This window comes from Patagioenas fasciata, chromosome 22 (genome assembly GCF_037038585.1).
Source record: "Patagioenas fasciata isolate bPatFas1 chromosome 22, bPatFas1.hap1, whole genome shotgun sequence".
NCBI classification, from domain to species: Eukaryota; Metazoa; Chordata; class Aves; order Columbiformes; family Columbidae; genus Patagioenas; species Patagioenas fasciata.
In genome coordinates, this window is record NC_092541.1 from 5,020,054 (window position 1) to 5,039,287 (window position 19,234).

General features: G+C 50.8%; 1 protein-coding gene across 1 annotated transcript; it reads left to right on the plus strand.

Moving 5' to 3' along the window:
* Positions 1–5,482: 5,482 nt before the first annotated feature.
* LOC136111900 (feather keratin 1-like) lies at positions 5,483–14,914 on the plus strand. The gene is made up of 2 exons (XM_071798151.1): positions 5,483–5,555; positions 14,604–14,914. Exon 2 carries the CDS (start codon positions 14,606–14,608, stop codon positions 14,912–14,914), a length of 309 nt encoding a protein of 102 aa, XP_071654252.1. The 5' UTR covers positions 5,483–5,555; positions 14,604–14,605.
* The last annotated feature ends 4,320 nt before the right edge of the window (positions 14,915–19,234 follow it).

A 19,234-nucleotide genomic window follows, 5' to 3' on the forward strand; every position in this document is an offset into this window, starting at 1 on the left:
ACAGGGAAAGCAGCTCCTTGATTGCTGTCTGTCCCAACAAGCCTTGAAGTGTGAATACTATGTGCTGCTCTCCAGCCATGGGGCTAGTGAAAAGGCTCTCTCAAATTCAGAGGTATGTGGTGGTATGAATTCAGGAGATGTCATGAGCATGGCCACCCTCTTTGGCAAGGAAGCTGAGCCACATGTGTCCGTTCCCTTCTTACATTGATTAGCACCTGCCCCTACAGCAGTGGGAAGATCTCTCCAGTTGGAGATGTGTTTATATTTATGTAGTTCTCCAGCAGAACACATTTTCTGGTCTCGCATTTGAGCAAAAGCGTGCAAGAGGTTGGAAGATGTATGTGGAGAAAGTTGGCAGTGTCTCTGCTACGAAGCCATCTGGCGATTAGGGCTCTGGGAAGTTCCTGCGTCATCATGCTCAGGAATGTCCTGAAGCAGTTCAGCAGCTCCCCTTCCTCAGCTTTAATCCTCTATGCCGGGAGCGTCAAACTTATTTTCACCGGGGGCCATATCAGCCTCACGGTTGCTTTCAAAGGACTCCTTAACAGTCCTTAACATTTTGGGATTCAAATTGTTTTACCAAAGATGGTATGGTCTACCACCTAAGTAGAAGACCAAGATGTCCTTTAGGGCCAGGCTCACCTTTCCTTCAAACTCCCTTCCCCGTGTGGCCGAGCTGGCTGTATCCACAGAAAACAATGTCAAATTCATGAATGGGACCCTGGCTGCTGGTTACAAAATATCTCTTTGCAGGTACTTTTTAAAAATAAGATGTAATTGCTAAAGTTCATGTACCTGGCTAATTTATTAAAAAATATTTGCCCAATTGAGAGTACCCCTTTAAGCCCCCCCTCACTACCCCCCACGTAATTCTTGTCTGTCTTGTCTTCCAGTGCCCCAAGGCAGTTATTTATGTCGCCCATCAGTCTCACCTGTTACTCTTCTTACACAGGCTCATTGCTCTCCTGTAGCTACAGCTGCATCTCCCTCCGTTCTGCTCCTGCAGTGCAACATGTGTCACACACGCTACGTGTGTGACAAGCTGGCAGGAGCCTGAGAACAAGGAGCTCAGCACTGCCACTGGATAGAAGCAAAGTACTGGGCCAGGTAAAACAAGGTGGCGAGCTGGATCCCACCCGCAGGCCGGGTGCTTCACACCTGTGCTCTATGCAGTCTTTCTTGCTGGTGACAACAGTGCTTTGGGGACCTTCCAGACTCCTCTTCAAGAATGATCGGCCACAACCCTTTGCCTCATTCCCTGCCTTTCAGAAACTTTGCCCAGGAAACCCACAGCATAGATGGAAGTAGAAGGATGACATGCACTGTGAGCCTGTTCACATCATTCTCACTCCTGCTGTTCTCTGGGAACAGCCTTCCCCCCAACAGAACAGTGGCATCCTGAGCAAGAGGAATTCCCTTTCCTTCCCTCCTCAAGACCTTGAGGGATGCTGTCCTTCCGCAGCTGAGGCTCCTCAGCCAAGCTTGGGAGTAGCCACACACCTCTTCCATAGAACGTGCACTGAGGCCAAGAGGACACATCTGGGCAGAGGCTCCAGAAAGCTGGGTCTGATGGCCAGGGGCTCTGCAGGAGTCATGGATGCCTTCCTCACCTCCAAGTGACAGTACCTGAAGTGATCCCACTGCACTGTGTCCCACCCTCCTCTCCTTTGGGAATGGTGAAGGCTCCCATGTGCCCCATGCACCCCTAACTTCCCCAGAGAAATGCCATTCCTCCTGATGGTGTGTGTCTGGAGTGTCCACAGAGGGAAGTACCACACAGTGACAGTTAACAATCATTGTGTTAACAACCACTGCACAAATATCCCTGAAATCCACCTCCCAGAACTACCTCTGAGAAATGCCTCTCTCACTGGGCATCTTGGGAAAGAGTCTGCAGGGAAAAGGATGAGACACAGGCTGGGATGCAGCAGAACTTTAATGAGTCAAAAGACAGAAACAGGCTTGCTCTGAGAGGAGATCCCGCTCAAAGGAGCACCAGGGACAGACAGGAGTCTGCTTCCTGTTGCTGTGGTGCAGATCCAGCCAGGTGTCCATCTGCCGGTCCCACAGAGGGAGCAGGGCCAGCAGGTCCTCCATAGGCTAACTTTGTGGGGCTCACAGCCCAGGAGAGCACAAGAGAACAAGGACACAAAAAGGAAGAGGAGACACTGGAAGAGGGGAAAGACAACATGGACCGTGCTTTCTGAGAGCTCAGGCTGGCCCCATCCTTTTGCAAAGGGTGCTGGGGTTGCTCAAACCCTCTGAAACCAACAACCCGATGCTCTGTCCCCAGTCCAGTATCATCTTGTGTGTCCCTGGTTTCCTTTCCCAGGGCCATCACCAGCAGCTTTAACAGGGGAAACTCCTCGTGCCACAGATGCCGCTGCCCAAGCCAGAGAGACCAAAGCCCCCGGAGTTGATGGGCACTCCCTGAGAGCTGAGGATGCTGCCAACAGCAGCAGAGGTGGAGGATCCCACGGCGGTGTTCTGCGGGAAGGAGGTGAGGATGGGGCCGGGCAGGGTCACCACCACAGCTGGGGGCTCAATGACAACTCTGGAGTCCTGGCACTGCTGGACACAGGGCTCATTGCAGCTGTTGGCCAGCGGGGTTGGGCCACAGGGCTGGTAGGGCAGGCACGGGTTGTAGCAGGACATATCTTGTGGCTGGAGCTGCACCTGGGAGAGAGGGCAGGGGGAAGAAGAGCAGGGGACACGGGTGAGGAGCAGCTTGTCACCCCACAACGAGGGAGACAAGGTACATGCTGGGTGGGGAGCTGAATGCTGCTCAGAGCAGGGGAGAAAGGAAGAGAAAGGGCTTCAGACTCACCTGATCCTCAAGGAGAAAGTGTTGAGAGAACGGGATGAGAGACTGGGTATTTGGGCTGGCTTTTATACTGCTCCAGCACTGCCCCAGGTTCACAGTGACGCTATATACAGGCAGTAATTTTCCAACAGACTCTCTAATTGAAGACATCCCAGCCAATGGCACAGGTTCTTTTGTTTTTGCACAGCTCAGTGCTTTCATATTGTGATTTATGCCATGGCCATTTCCATTTGGGTCTCCTTTCAAGTGTTGAGATGAGAGACCCAAGCATTTTCAGGTCAGGAATGTATCATTGTGGGCTGAGTATCTGACCCAGTTGCTGGATGGAGATCCAGTGTAGGCAAGTAACAGTGGCCTGAGGTTTTTCTGTGAAGTTGTTTGTCACCCTGTTCAAAATAAGGGGACCAGCATGCTCTGATGGTCACTGGTCTACTTTCCAGTGAGTGGGCTGCAGTTCTCATTTTGTATCTTCTCCTCCTGATGCTCTTGTTTTGGGAATAGATCTGTCCATCGATTTTGCTATTTTCTCTCTCTTAGGAGAATCCCTTGGGGTCTCCAACCAGTGCCTTCAGCATATTAGGGTTGTTTCTCTGTCCAATCTATGTGCAAGCACCATCTGTGTAACTTCATATATATGCACGCATGCATATAAATGTTCTCTCACTTGTGTGTCTGTATTCTTTATTGTATTGAAATAATTTGTTTTCCCTAAAATCTGCGTATATAAGCATGCTTAAGTGTGTGCCTGCACACAGGTGTGCATTAGCACCTGTCTGTGTGTCCCTGCATACGTCTCCTCCTCATGAGGGGATGTGCTGGTCATGGCAGGGGTACTTCCCACTCCTCTGACCATGAGCACCACAGAACGGGCCTAAAGGAGCCAAGTGGCAGCTGAACAGCAATGGCATGGACTCGATGGAGACCTGCCCTGAGCGCTGGCACTGAACACAACCCTTGTCTCCTGAGCTCTCTTTTTCATGCTCCTCTGAAGTCATACTCTGGTACTGCAGATTTCATAACCTAGTGAAGACAGTTTCACACCAGTTTGGAAACAGAGTATAATTCAGTGTATCAACATTCAAAGTATCTTAGCATGACTTTCAGTCACCTCTCTCTGCCTCCCCAGGTCAGGACGCATCTTCTCCTCCAAGTGCTAAGGAGCTGAGAACAATGAGGTTAACTTCATGTACAGGGAGAAAAGCCAGGAAATCCTGCCCACTTTCTGAAATGCACTCATGGGTGAATCTGATTCTGTTGCAGTGTGAACAGTGTCTGGGATGGGACACCGGCCCCTCGTGTCCAAGTCAAAGCCTTGGTCACCTCTGCAGCTAGTTGACCTGACACTGATTCAGGGAGGGGCTGATGCCTTGAGTCACTGCCAAACACGAGGACAGGTGACCTAGTGTCACTGTGCTTTGAGAAGAAGGATGAACTGTTGAGGCTGCAAAGGGAGAGCCAAACAGCTGACAGCTCATTTGCTCTTCAGCCACAGGGAGCTTTTATGTCTTGCACTGAAATCCTGTTTTGCCAGGAGCTGCCTGGGAGGGAGAGAAGGATTGTCTAATTCATGACCACAATCCCCAAACACTACTATGAGGAGTGTCAGGAGAAGAACTCTTTCCCTCAGAGACTGCTGGCAGTGAAAGGAAGAGCTCTGCAGGAGAGGGGGAAATGCTCTCCCTATGAGAACTGCTTCTGCAAGAAACCTCTCCTTTGCGTTTCACCTTGAGCTGCTCTCAATAACCTTCTTCCTCTCTTCCACACAAGCCTTCCATGTCTCTAGTCCTTGCCCTGTGGTACTTCCTGGTGGGGAATGGGGTCTGCAGCAGCAGAGAAAAATTGTCTACCTGTGACTGAATCCCCTTTTGTCCCATTCCTCCATGTCCCCTGAATACTCCTGAACACATTTCTGCCCACACCTCCTTCACCTTGGCACAGGTCAGAAGCAGTGGCTTTGGGCTGCTGAGAGGCTCCAAGAGACAGGCTCTTGCTCTGGTGATTCCAATCTCGAAACATTTTATCCAGTCCCTGAGATATGGAAGTGAGAAACCTGTTGCCTCTGAGTGCTACAGCCACTTAGATGTCCCAGGCTGGGTTGCACAGACAGAGAGAGACCAGAGAGGAAAGGAGGCCAAGAAAGCATTGAAATTTCTCTTCAAACCAAGCAGTATAAGGAGAAAAAGAGCTGAAGCCAAAAACACAGCCCAGCAGCCTGAGGAGTGATTACCACTGACAGACTGATCCGGGACAGAGGGAGAGAAAAGGAGAGAGCAAGTCCTTGTGCATAGGAACGTGTGGATCTACAACTGAGGACTGCAACACTTGGAGTACCTGGGACCATTCCTGAAAAAAGAGTTGCAAATGAGCCCACTACCATAACCCGAGATGGTGTCCCCTGCCAGCATGGGATGTCTTCAGCACTTCTCTCTTTTGCAGTGTTGCATTCCTGCCTCGAAAGTCCTTGGGCCACCCATTCCAGCATTTGGCAGAAGCGTCTCTGGAACAAAGGGCGTTTCAGAAATGTGGAAATGAAAAGGAGGCAATGAAGGAAATGCAATTACGAGCTCTGTGATTAGGAAGGCTATTCTCCATTAAACATGAGTCTGTTGGAAAATTACTGCCTACACAAAAACAGCCTCAGCGCCTGGGGCACTGCAAGAGCAGTATAAAAGTGAACCCAAAACCTTGTTCTCTCATCCACTTCTCTTGCCTTGCTCTCCTTGGGAACCAGGTGAGTCTGCAGGTCTTTCTGCTTCTCATCCTTCTCTTCTTACACCAATGGACACTTCAGATGGTGCCTGCTCTATCGTACTGCAGAAGTACTTGTAGGTGCTTGTCATAGAAGCAGGAAGGAGGGAGAAGGTCTAGCATGGAGAGAGGCTGGGGCTTGGCTAAAGTGTCTCCCAAGCTATGGACTAGGTGGGGACCTCCCTGGGCTTGGTTGCTTGTGATGGCAATTTTGGGCTGATGGGAAGGAGAGGCCCATGGGTATCCCTACAGAAACTCCAGCTCTCCACATTGGCATCCTTGTGGTGGGGTGACAAGCTGCTCCTCACCCGTGTCCCCTGCTCTTCTTCCCCCTGCCCTCTCTCCCAGGCGCAGCTCCAGCCACAAGACATGTCCTGCTACAACCAGTGCCTGCCCTACCAGCCCTGCGGCCCAACCCCACTGGCCAACAGCTGCAATGAGCCCTGTGTCCAGCAGTGCCAGGACTCCAGAATTGTCATTGAGCCCCCAGCTGTGGTGGTGACCCTGCCCGGCCCCATCCTCACCTCCTTCCCGCAGAACACCGCCGTGGGATCCTCCACCTCTGCTGCTGTTGGCAGCATCCTCAGCTCTCAGGGAGTGCCCATCAACTCCGGGGGCTTTGGTCTCTCTGGCTTGGGCAGCGGCATCTGTGGCACAAGGAGTTTCCCCTGCTAAAGCTGCTGGTGATGGCCCTGGGAAAGGAAACCAGGGACACACAAGATGATACTGGACTGGGGACAGAGCATCGGGTTGTTGGTTTCGGAGGGTTTGAGCAACCCCAGCACCCTTTGCAAAAGGACGGGGCCAGTCTGGGCTCTCAGAAAGCACGGCCCATGCCGCCTTTCCCCTCTTCCAGTGTCTCCCATTCCTTTTGTGTCCTTGTTCTCCTGTGTTCCCCTGGGCTGTGAGCCCCACAAAGACAGCCTAGGGAGGACCTGCTGGCCCTGCTCCCTCTGTGGGGCAGGCAGATGGACATCTGGCTGGATCCACAGCCACAGGTAGCAGACTCTCATGTCCTCTGGTGCTCCTTGCACCAGGATCTCCACTCAGAGCAACCTTGTTTCCATCTTTTTACACTATTAAAGTTCTTCTGCATCCCAGTCTGTGCCTCTGTGTCATTTCTTTCCCTGCAGACATGATCCAAAGATGCCCGAAAAGTGTTCCTCGCGGTGATTCTGGGAAGGGGTTCTTGGGATTTGTTGGGCAGTGTTTGTTAACACAATGATGGCTAAATGAACGACTGTGGCCAGTCTTTTTAAAGGAGCCGTTCTTCAGAGGCTGGTGAGGCATCACAGAATCACAGAATGTCAGGGATTGGAAGGAACCTGGAAAGCTCATCCAGTCCAGTCCCCCCACGGAGCAGGAACACCCAGCTGAGGTTCCACAGGAAGGTGTCCAGGTGGGTTTGAATGTCTGCAGAGAAGGAGACTCCACAACCTCCCTGGGCAGCCTGGGCCGGGCTCTGACACCCTCACCAGGAACAAGTTGCTTCTCAAATTTAAATGAACTTCCCGTGTTCCCGTTGATACCCATTGCCCCTTGTCCTGTCACTGGTTGTCACCGAGAAGAGCCTGGCTCCATCCTCCTGACACTGCCCCTTTCCATATTGATCCCCAGGAATGAGTCCCCCCTCAGTCTCCTCTTCTCCAGCTCCAGAGCCCCAGCTCCCTCAGCCTTTCCTCACACGGGAGATGCTCCACTCCCTTCAGCATCTTGGTGGCTGCGCTGGACTCTCTGCAGCAGTTCCCTGTCCTTCTGGAACTGAGGGGCCACAACTGGACACAATATTCCAGCTGTGGTCTCCCCAGGGCAGAGCAGAGGGGCAGGAGAACCTCTCTGACCTACTGACCACCCCCTTCTAACCCACCCCAGGTACCATTGACCTTCCTGACCACAAAGGCCCAGTGCTGGCTCATGGTCACCCTGCTGTCCCCCAGGGCCCCCAAGTCCTTTTTCCCTACACTGTTCTCCAACAGCTCGTTCCCCAACTTATACTGGAACCTGGGGTTGTTCCTGCCCACATTCAAGACTCTACACTTGCCCTTGTTCTATTTCATTAATTTTTTCCCTGCCCAACTCTCCAGCCTGTCCAGGTGTCTGGATGGCAGCACAGCCAGCACAAGCTCTCCAAATGAACCCTGCTAATTCCTGTCCCAGCATCCTTTTGGCCCGTGAGATAAAACTTTCCCACTTACCACTTTCTGGACTGGTGTCTTATAAAACCAGCTGTTATCAAAGAATCCAAAGCCCTGCCTGTAGGATCAGTCCTGTAGCTAATAATTTATGGACTGAATTTTTCTATTCCATCCCACATTATCACCTGAAAATGGAAGGAGGGAAGAGATAAATCACTTGTGCCCCAGACTCTTTCACCAATTGTCCCAAGGCCTTGAAGTCTTTCTTCATTCCCCTCAGACTACGGGATGCAGCTGCCTCCCCACCTGTCTGGAAGATCAGCAGTGGGTAGTCTGTCAAGTGCACCAGGTTCGGGAATGCCCTGGTGATATCCCTGATCCAGGCTCCAAGTAGACTACACACTTCCCTATGATGGAAGTCAACTCTGCATATGGGGCCCTCTGTTCCTCTCAGAAGGGAATCACCTACTACAATTACCCTTCTTTCTTTATTATCGGAGGCAGTCTTGAGGTGTGGAATCAACCGCCTCTTCCTATGTGACCTCATAGGTGGGCCTTGCACCACATCCTCACCTACCTCTTCTTCAAGATCCAGGGCCTCATACCTATTACGGAGGGGGACCTGGGGAAGCAAGGCAGATAGGGAGGGCGGTTGGCCATGATGCCAGACTAAAACTTGCTTCCAACCCTTCTCATTTTTTTGGTCCCCTGCCTCTGTCTGACAGCGGCAGGGTAGGGGCTGTCTTGGGTCTCCCCACTCTGTCCGACAGGGCGGGGGGTCCATCACCTTTTGGAGGGCATCTCCCTAGGACCTTCCTGACTGGCACACCAGGGAGTTACTCCACCAGTTGATCACCTTTTCACACTCGCTTGTACTCTTCAGTCTCTTGACCTCCTCCTTAAGTTTCACCACCATACTGAGCAGAGCCTCCACCTGCTCACACCTCACACAGGTGGATGCCAGCCTCCCTCCCCTGGCAGCAGCAGGCTCTGGCACTCCCTGCAGCCGGAGACCTGAGCAGCCATGGTTCGGGAAAGGCCTTCCATCTGGGTTGCCACAGTCTTTTTGCGACAAGGTCTGGAGGAGACCATAGTCAGATGCAGTCTGGGACACAAGCAAGGAGTGACATCCTCTACACCCTGCTGCTCAGCCTACCACACCTGCTGCTGCAGCACAGTATGGGTGGCACTCACTCGCTTCACAAACTGGTTGTCCCTCCCAGAACCTGGTGGGCAGTGACGCATCTCTGCCCTCTCTGAGACTTTTTCAAGGCAAGGGCTGGGGGTGTGATCACCCACGCCACATCAGCTGCTCTCTCAAGGGCTGCCGGGGGCTTCTGGGTCGCAAAGTCAAAACCCAAAAACCCCCCTGTACCATGCGATCTGCTGATCTGCAGCTCCGGCTGAGCTGGCTCTGATCACCTGACCTCGTGGACTGATCTGCTGGTGAGAGATGGTGGGTAATTGTGTTTGCATCACTTGTTATTTCTGTTTTTTTGCCCCTTTTTGGCTTCCCCTGTTAGAGTGTCTTAATCTTGACCCAAGGGTATTTTGCTCTCTTCCTCTTCTAATTCTCCCCCATACTATTGGGATATTGGATTGAGAGAACAGCTGGTAGGTGCTTAGTTCTGACCGGGTTTCACACACCACAGAGACCAACAGACTGATGCCAAAAATCAGAAATTAGTAATAATAAGAATAAGGTTCATAAATGTTAGGCACTTAAAAAGAATAATGTTCACAGATATTACCTGTTAGGCACTTATTAGGTGTTAGGGTACAAGAATGGTATTAGTTAATATAAGCAAGAGAAGGCTAGGAGACCATGGGCTTGCTCTTAGAAGATGAGGACATGCGATCAGAGCAAGAAATGGTTCAGACTGTCTTTGCAGTTAAAAGGTGAAAAACAAGGGAACCATTCTTGCCCAAGACTTCGGTTCAACAGGGGGCAGCATGACAAAGGCTACTTTCTTCCTCCCAAGACCCTCAGAAACCCCGACTCATTGAAACATGCTTGTGCAGGGGACATTTACATATACTAAGTGGTTTCAAGCTCAGGTTCTCAGTCAAGAAGACAGGCAGTGTGCAGGAGCTGTCCTGAATGCTCTAAGGTAAGAAAAGATGGCAGAAGGCATCTCTGCAGCAACCAGAAGATCATACGATCTGTGCACCCCAGGTCATGGGACAAGGTTTCCCAAAGATGGTGTGGCAGTATTTTCCCTTCCTGTTCTCCAGCTTTTCTTTTCCTCCTGGTCCTTCCCTCACCCCAAAATTCTGCATCTCAAGGCTGGGGTTAGGACAGGTTCTCCTGGGCTTTCCTGGGACAGTATTGCCTCTGCCTTGTCAATAACACATGAATTCCTCCTTCTCCTGACCACTTGCTTCACAATGTTAGGCTTCACAAGGGAAAAAAGTAAAGGTGTATTCAGCAAAGTGATGGTAGTGACTGAACTACCTTGTGTTGCTCTACCCGAGTATACCCCAGATAGGCAGAGATGTTTAGAAACCACCCAAGTCAAGACTAAGTATAGTCAATACCAAAGTAGTTGACAATCACTGCACAACCTTCCCAAACAACCCTATCCCAGAACCAGGCCTGAGCAACATCTCTCTCCCAGGGCATCTTGGGAGAGCATCAGTAGGGGAAAGGATGAGACAAAGGCACAGACTGGGATGCAGAAGAACTTTAATGAGTCAAAAAGAAAACAAAACTAGGTGGCTCTGAGGGGCAGCTCCAGTCCCCAGAACACCGGGGGCAGACAGGAGCGTGTGAGCCATGGCTGTGGTGCAGATCCAGCCAGGTGTCCATCTGCCTGTCCCACAGAGGGAACAGGGCCAGCAGGTCCTCCCTAGTCTGGCTTTGTGGGGCTCACAGCCCAGGGGAGCACAAGAGAACAGAGACACAGGAGGGAGAGAAGACACGGGGAGAAGGGAAAGGCGGAATGGGCCATGCTTTCTGAGAGCCCAGTCTGGCCCTGTGTTTTTGTAAAGGGTGCTGGGGTAGCTCAGCCCATCTGAAAGGAACAACCTGATGATTTGTCTCCACTCCAGCACTATCTGGAGGGTCCCTGCTTTCCTTCACCAGGGCCATCACCAGCAGCTTTAACAGGGGAAACTCCTCCTCGTGCCGCAGATGCCACTGCCCAAGCCAGAGAGACCAAACCCCCCGGAGTTGATGGGCACTCCCTGAGAGCTGAGGATGCTGCCAACAGCAGCAGAGGTGGAGGATCCCACGGCGGTGTTCTGCGGGAAGGAGGTGAGGATGGGGCCGGGCAGGGTCACCACCACAGCGGGGGGCTCAATGACAACTCTGGAGTCCTGGCACTGCTGGACACAGGGCTCATTGCAACTGTTGGCCAGTGGGGTCGGGCCAGAGGACTGGCAGGGCAGGCACGGGTTGTAGCAGGACATGTCTTGTGGCTGGAGCTGCACCTGAAAGACAGGACAGGCGGAGGCAGAGCATGAGGGATTGCATAGTATCAGCCTTTCTCCCAACCATGGAGAGCCAAGGAACAAACTGGAGATGAGAGTTGGAGGCTGTGTAGGTGACCCACAGGCTTCTCCCTCAGAAGAGCCCTGGCAAGAGTGACCAGGGAGATCCCCACCTAACCCATAGCTCAGGACACACTTCAGCCACACCCCAGAGTCTCTCCTTGTCACACGTTCTGCCCCTTTCCCCTCCCATGGTGAGCAGCCTCAAGACCCTGCATGGTAGAAAGGGGCAGTTACTCCTTGAGAAATCCTAGAGGAGGAGTAGGCAGAGGAGGAGAATGGTTGTCCAACTCACCTCAGTCCCAAGGAGATGGAGGCGAGAGGAGTGGATATGAGAGTGAGGTGCAGGACCCACTTTTATACTGCTCCTGCACCGCCCCAGGCCCACAGTCACTGCACGCGGGCAGTAATTTTCCAACAGACTCACTTCCAAAGCAAAATATCCTAATTAACGACATAGGTTGTGTTTTTGTTTCTGTCAATGCTCCCATTTAATTTCCGCATTTCTGCCATGCCCTCTAGGCCATGGGTACTCATTTCACGCACCATATGAGAAGCGCAAGGATTTCCTGTGCAAGAAAACATCAGAACCTGCCCAAAATATGCTCTATGTAGAGCCCCATGTTGGAGGTTTTTTCCTCACCAATGAGGGGCGGTTAGGGGCTCAGGACAATGCCTTATTCCTCCCACTCTCCTCACACCACAGTGCACTTTGGCTGCACACTGGACCTGACCAGCTAGAGACACAATGGCTTGGGCACATTTCCAAACACTCTGACCACCCTTTGAGCCCCTTGAGCTGTGGGAGTGCCGGCAAGAATGTCACACTGAGACCAAAGGCCATTAGGGCTTCCAGGAGCTGTGTACTCGGGTCCAGCCCAGTGGTCAGAGCTGTTTTTTTTCCTGGGGCTGGGATGGAGCTGCCCTGGCCTCAGGGGAATTTATCGCTGTGTGGGATCCAGAACTGCAGACAGCACTCACTCCTGGCTTGGACTCACTCCAGAAGCCTGACACACGGCCAATCGAACATTAGAGTGCGACTCACCATGGGTAGGGAGAGTCGATCCCAGGTAGCTTGCCTGCTGAAGGCACTCCCTTGGCCTGCTGGGATGCGTCCCAGCTGACTCCATGTCTGCAGAGCAGGGAAATGCTTTGCCTCTTTGAAGTTGTCCCAGAGCTGCTTTTCTACCCAGGTCCCTTCTGATCCCGTCCAGTCCCTGAGCATCCCCTAGTACACAGCACTGCAGGGTCCTGGCAGCCCTCACTCACTGGGTAGTTTGGGGAGGTTTCTTTGCCTCTCCAATGGTACTGGTAGGTTCTCCAGCAAAAGGAGGCTTTGGAGCAGTGGAGGGGAGACCTGCTGATACCCTAATGCCAGGCGATGTTTTTCCTGGTGATACAGGGAACTGACAATTAACTAATTAACACTTAAAGAACTGACACTTGAGAACTAACCCTACCCCACTTCACTAAAGACACTTAGAGAGCTAACCCTTTAACCCACATCACTGTTGCCTAGCCTTGCTTAACTCTGTGTAACTTATTGTATGAAAACCAGGACTTCTCTGATGCCTTGCAAAAATGATTATCCTTGGGTGCATCCTTGATGCATCCTTGGGTGAACTAGGTAACAGAATCCTGGGCACAGGACAGGAGCTACACCAGTTTTAAGCAACTCAGCAGTCTGAGTCCTAACCAACTCATCACAGTGGACCAAAGGTGACCGTGTACAGAGAAAGAGGACCCGGGTTCATGATCATTACGCAGTGGCAACCAGGAGGAGCCAGAGGTGGAGACTATGGGAATGGTCTCCCGGAACTCATTGTAATAAGAACCACCTTCTCGGGGACATGTTATAAATATGTACAGGTGTTCCTAAAACTTTCATGAATATGTAACACTTCACTGCATTTAACCGAGTTCACAGCTACTGTAATTTTACACACATATTAGCAGAAATGATTCCCCGTTTGTCCGGCGTCGTAAATAAATGCGTAACTTCCTTATAACCTCAAGGGTTGTGCGTTCATTCCGCGCCTCACTGGGACCCAGGGATGAGTCCCAGGTGGAGTGGAGATTTCTGCAATGCTTTTGTTCCTTCTTCTTACTGACTATTCAGGAGAACTCCTCAGCACCGCCCAGTCTGTTTGGCCAGGACGATGAAGTTTGTGTGTTTGTTCTCTTACACCCTTCAAGTCTTTTCCTAATGCTGATCCCTGGCCCTTTGGGCAAAACTATCCAAAGGAGTTCTGTTTTCAGAGAACCCCCACGTATTTCTTGAACAATCCGCTTATTTAGCATGAAGGACGAGCAGAGGGAGGAGATGAGCCTCCCACTCTTCTCTTGGATGTGAATGGACTGAAGCATAAAACTCCTAACTCGAGACAACTTTGTGCAGTGTGCTGCGTGGCATTAATGAAGTTTCATCGCACTCACCACCAAGACAACTACAGAGACTGTCAGACTGACAAGTGGAGAAATCTTCCCTTCCTTCTGATATTCAAATCTTTCTGTTTCTGTTTCTGTTTCTGTTTCTGTTTCTGTTTCTGTTTCTGTTTCTGTTTCTGTTTCTCTTTCTCTTTCTCTTTCTCTTTCTCTTTCTCTTTCTCTTTCTCTTTCTCTTTCTCTCTTTCTCTTTCCTTCTATCTGTATTCTGGACACTTAAAGGTAACATTGTTTTGACTTTTGTTGTTGAAGTCTTGTGAAGTTTTATGATGTAGATAGAAACTTTTGCCAACCCACTGTTTGCTGTAATTCCACTCAGGCATCTCAAGCCAGCGCATGAAAGAAGCCTGCATGGTAGAGCAGGCATGTCAGAAATGAGGAAATGAAACGACAGCATTGATGGCCCCAAAATAGAAACTTTACATATGATACTCTGCTTTGGAAGTGAGTCTGCTGGGAAATTACTGCCTGCGTGCAGTGACTGTGATCCTGGGGCGGTGCAGGAGCAGTATAAAAGCGGGTCCTTCTCCTGACTCTCTCATACACTCCTCTTGCCTCCATCTCCTTGGGATCAAGGTGAGTATGAAGCCCTATCTCCACCTCCTTCTCCTCCTCCTCCTTTAAGATTTCTCATTGCATTCCTGCCCTTTAGTCCCATGCAGGGTCTTGAGGATATTTGTACTGTGCGAGGGAATCGGTCAGAAAGTGTGACATGGTGGTATATTGTTTGAGGTGTCTCCTTGAGCTGTGGGCAAGGTGGGATCCCCTTGGGCTTCATCGCTACTGGCAGGGCTTGCCTGAGAGGAAGGAGAAGTGCGTGTGATCCCTACACAGTGTCCAGCTCCTGTCTGCAGGCTGTACCTTGTCTTACTCATGCTGGGGTGACAAGCTGCTCCTCACCTGTCTCCCCTGCTCTTCTTCCCCCTGCCCTCTCTCCCAGGCGCAGCTCCAGCCACAAGACATGTCCTGCTACAACCCGTGCCTGCCCTGCCAGCCCTGCGGCCCAACCCCGCTGGCCAACAGCTGCAATGAGCCCTGTGTCAGGCAGTGCCAGGACTCTAACGTTTACATCCAGCCCTCCCCCGTGGTGGTGACCCTGCCCGGCCCCATCCTCAGCTCCTTCCCGCAGAACACCGCCGTGGGATCCTCCACCTCCGCCGCTGTTGGCAGCATCCTCAGCTCTCAGGGAGTGCCCATCAACTCCGGGGGCTTTGGTTTCTCTGGCTTGGGCAGCGACATCTGCGGCACAAGGAGGAGTTTCCCCTGTTAAAGCTGCTGGTGATGGCCCTGGTGAAGGAAACCAGGGACACACAAGACGGGACTGGACTGGGGAGGGAGATTTGGGTTGTTGGTTTCAGAGGGGCTGAGCAACCCCGGCATCTCTTGTAAAAAGACGGGGCCAGTCTGGGCTCTCGGGAATCTTGGCCCATGCCGCATTTCCCCTCTTCCCGTGTCTCCCGTTCCTCTTGTTTCCTTGTTCTCCTGTGCTCCCCTGGGCTGTGAGCCTCACAAAGTCAGCCTAGGGAGGACCTGCTGGCCCTGCTCCCTCTGTGGGACAGGCAGACGGAGACCTGGTTCAGTCTCTCCACAGCCATGAGTCGCAGACTCCTGTCTGCCGCTGATGCTTCCTGCTCCAGGATCTCCACTCAGATCGATCTCTTTCCCTCTTTTGTCTCATTAAAGTTCTTCTGCACCTGAGCTCATGTCTCTGTGTCGTCTTTTCCTCTGCAGATGCTTTCCCAAGGTGCCCAGGAAGAAGAATGGTCTTCAAGAATTATGCTGGGAGGGATGTCTTTAGTGTGGTTGTGTGGTGGTTCTTGGCACAATTGTGTTTATTCTGACTGGGATGGAATTCTCTTTCCCTACAGCAGTGTTCATAATGCTGTGCTTTGCAGCTGTAGCTGGAACGGTTCTGATGACAGCACATCTGTGTTTTGGCTTTTGCTGAGCAGTGCTTGCACAGCAGCAAAGTTGTGTCTCCAGCCACACTCCAAAAGTCCAGTAGGCTGGTGCTTAGACCAGAGCCTGGGAGGGGACATAGGCAGGACATCTGCAGGACAGCAGATTCAGAGTGACCAAAGGGACATTCGATACCATATGACATTGTGGTCAGCAAGAAATGTGAGACAAATAAGGAGGAAGTGGAGGGGCCATTCAATATTTGTCCATTGATTTTCAAAGCAACCACTACACGTACTCTGGTCTTCCTTTGCAGGAATTGGCTGAAAATCCGCTCCTGATAGAAAACAGGGAAGAAATCTTTTTTACTATGCTTTGCTTGTCTACATGGCCCCTGCATTTCTTCCTCACACTGCATGTATCTCAGCCTACAACTCTGTAATGTCTGTAATTCTCCATGACTTGCTCAAGGAGATGGAAGTGATAGAGCATCTTGGTGGACATCTGGTGATCAGACAAGGTCACCTCACTCCAGTCTTTTTGGTGCTTCCTGTGGGGTTTGAGACAGCAGCAGTTTTGATTTGAGCAGGTGTTAGCTGTAGCAGTTACCAATTTACAGGCCTCTGTGCAGTGCAGGCAGTTTGCTCGCGGAACTGCTTATCTCTCGATTTTGCTGATGTTTGGAACATGTTAATAGAACCAAACGCTCTGGGCTTTGTCCTGGCATTGGGACCCTTACAGTGCTGGGGAGCTGTCTAGTGGAGATGCTGAGGGAATTCAGCTCCCTCTTCCCAGAGAAACCGACGTGGGGGTGTTTTCTTGTGTGTACCCCCGGGGTCCTTGCTCATCCTTAAGTGAGATGTTTACTGCTATTAATTAAAACCGTTGATTTAATGTGAGGTTTGTGGCCTCTGGTGTAATGCTGGGGATAACTGCAAGTTCTTCTGCATCCCAGCCCAATCCTCTGTGTCATCCTTTTCCCTGCAGACACTATCCCAAGATATCCATTGAGAGAAATGTTCCTCACGGTGATTCTGGGAAGGAGTTCTTGGGGATGGTTGGACAATGGTTGTTAACACAAAGATTTTTAAGTGAACGACTGTGGCCGGTGTTTTCAAAGTACTTGTTCTTCAGAAGACGGTCAGGCATCGATCTGGTGCTGCGAAGTGGTGGGTGATCACGTTTGCATGACTAGTTATTTCATTTATTTTTTTTTCTCATTTTTTCCCTTCTCCTCTAGGAGTGTCCTTATCTTGACCCAAATGTATTTTGTCTCCTTGTCTTCCAAATCTGTCCCCATACTACTGGAACAGTGAATGAAGAGAACAGTTGGTAGGTGATTAATGCCGACTGGGTTCTATACACCACAGAGACCAACACGCAGTGCATGTCATCCTCATCTTGCTCCTTACGGTTCTCTGCTCAGAGCTTCCTAGGAATGTTTCTGGAGGGATGGAGCAGGGAGAGGCACTGGCAGGAGAAGAGGCAACAGGTGGAGGCTGAGTGTCTTTAAGGGCTCTTCATAATGTCTCTAAAGCAGAATGGTGAGCAGCAGCATGGCTGCAGAAACGGTTGCAGATGAGGAAAGGGAGCTGCCCAGCTGCTCTAGGACACAGGTGGGCAAGATGATGCATGTCCAGATAGAGCCAGCCCTGTTTCCCCATGAATCCCTCATGCCCTGAGAAGCAGCAGCCCAGCAGCAGGGCCAGGGAACGGTGCTTTTGCAGTAAGGTCAGTAAAGAGGTGCAACTCCAGCACTGTTCCTGGGGACCAAGAACACTCATCAGCATCCTGGCCAAGGTGATCAGCACCTCAGCTAGGAGATCTAGGGTAGTGACTATCCGAGTCTTCTGAGTACTCACCTGAAAGCACCTACAACAATGCTGCAATGCAAGAAAGATGTGTTGCAAGAAACACCTGGGCCAAGTGGACTGTGTTCAGCAGCCGGTGTTCGAGGATGGTGAGGAGCTGGAGCACTTGTGTGGGGAGCAGTGTGTGGGGGCACGGGGCTTGCTGAACATGAAGAAAATATATGGTGTGAGAATGAAAAGCAGCTTTGGAGTAGCAATGGTGACATCCTGCAGAAGACAGATCCAGGCTCAACACTGGCAGTGTGTGGTTGGAGGACTAGAGACAATGGGCTCATGTTCAGACATGAGAGGTTTGTACCTGGTAGGAAGAAAATGGTTTTCTGCAAAAGGTGGGTCAAGCAATGAAAGAGGTTTCCCGGGGACATTGTCCGGTCACCCTCCTTGGACATGGTCACCGTTTATTGCAGGGCAACAATAAACTGTGGCAGATGGTCTCTGTTAACCACCCTACCCTCTCTGCTAAGGAATGTTAATAGGAGGAAAATGGAGAGAGATTTACAAGTTGGAAAAGTTAAAAATGCTTTACTAATGCTGCTAATAAACAGAGAAAATAATACAAAATATGCAAAACCATTCTTGAATTTCCTGAGGTAGTACAGTGTTTCCCACCATGGAGCTGGTGTCACTCCAGTGGCTGTATGTGGGAGATTTGAGGGATTTTCTTGAAGTTAATGTGTGGATGGGTTTCTCTTAGATGGAGATTTGTTACTGAACTAGCCAGGCCCAAAGGAATTTCAAGACCACCTCAGAAAGCTGAAAACAGGAGCTGCTGTGAGAGTGAGGCAGTTCTACAATCACAGGGCCTCAAGAAGACGTAAATCAACAGACCTATGAGCAGTGAAACTGGGGTGTGTGGACAGCTCATGAACATAGACAATATACAATCAGCTAATGCATGCTTGAAGCGTGGATGCGTGATCAGGAAATAACTGCATATATAAGGAGGATTGTTTGTGTAATAAATGGCTTTGCTTGAATTCATATTGAATTGTGTGGAGTCCATGAGTTTTCTCCCTTTCAGCTGCAGGGCAGGCACCCGGAAGTCCTGGGCTGGACTCCTCAGTAAACCAGAACTGGATTCAGAGATGCAGGGTCTGGAACCAGGCCTAGGATCGCAGGCACAAGAGGCAGGGTCCTCTTCAGATGCCAGCCATGGTCGAAGAGAATGAGACCCTTGTGATCTCTCACTCTTGGGGACGTGCAAAATTTATCAGTAAACTTGACTGACATAGCAATAGGTCTAAACCTGGGACTCTTCTGCATATCATTGCTACCGTTATCAGCTCCAGAGTGAAGAGTGTCTGAAAAAACATGCAGCCAAATTCAGAAAAGTGCAGTTACTTAGAAGAACTTAGGTGAAGGGAAAATTTACTAAAAGAGAAACTGGTCTTGTTTTTAAAAAGACCAGGACAGACACTCATGGCTTGAGACCAATGATCTCTGAAGGTCATTTGCAACTTGATTATGCTCTGATGCTACGGTGCCAAGACAGCCTTTTTGTGCCTTCTTGGCCCTCTGGATACAGGGCCAGCAATGAGGAAGAGGAGCTCAGGTTCTCAGGCAAGAAGACAGGCATTGTGCAGGAGCTGACCTGAATGCTCTAAGGTAAGAAAAGATGGCAGAAGGCATCATCTATGCACCAACTAGAAGATCGTACGATCTGTGCACCCCAGGTCATGGGACAAGTTTTCCCAAAGATGATGTGGCAGTATTTTCCCTTCCTGTTCTGCAGCTTTGTGGATTAGTCTTCCCTGCCCCAGATGTTCCAAGGAATGTCAGGAGCCCCCTGGTTCTGACAGCAAATCCTGCCTGTAAAGACC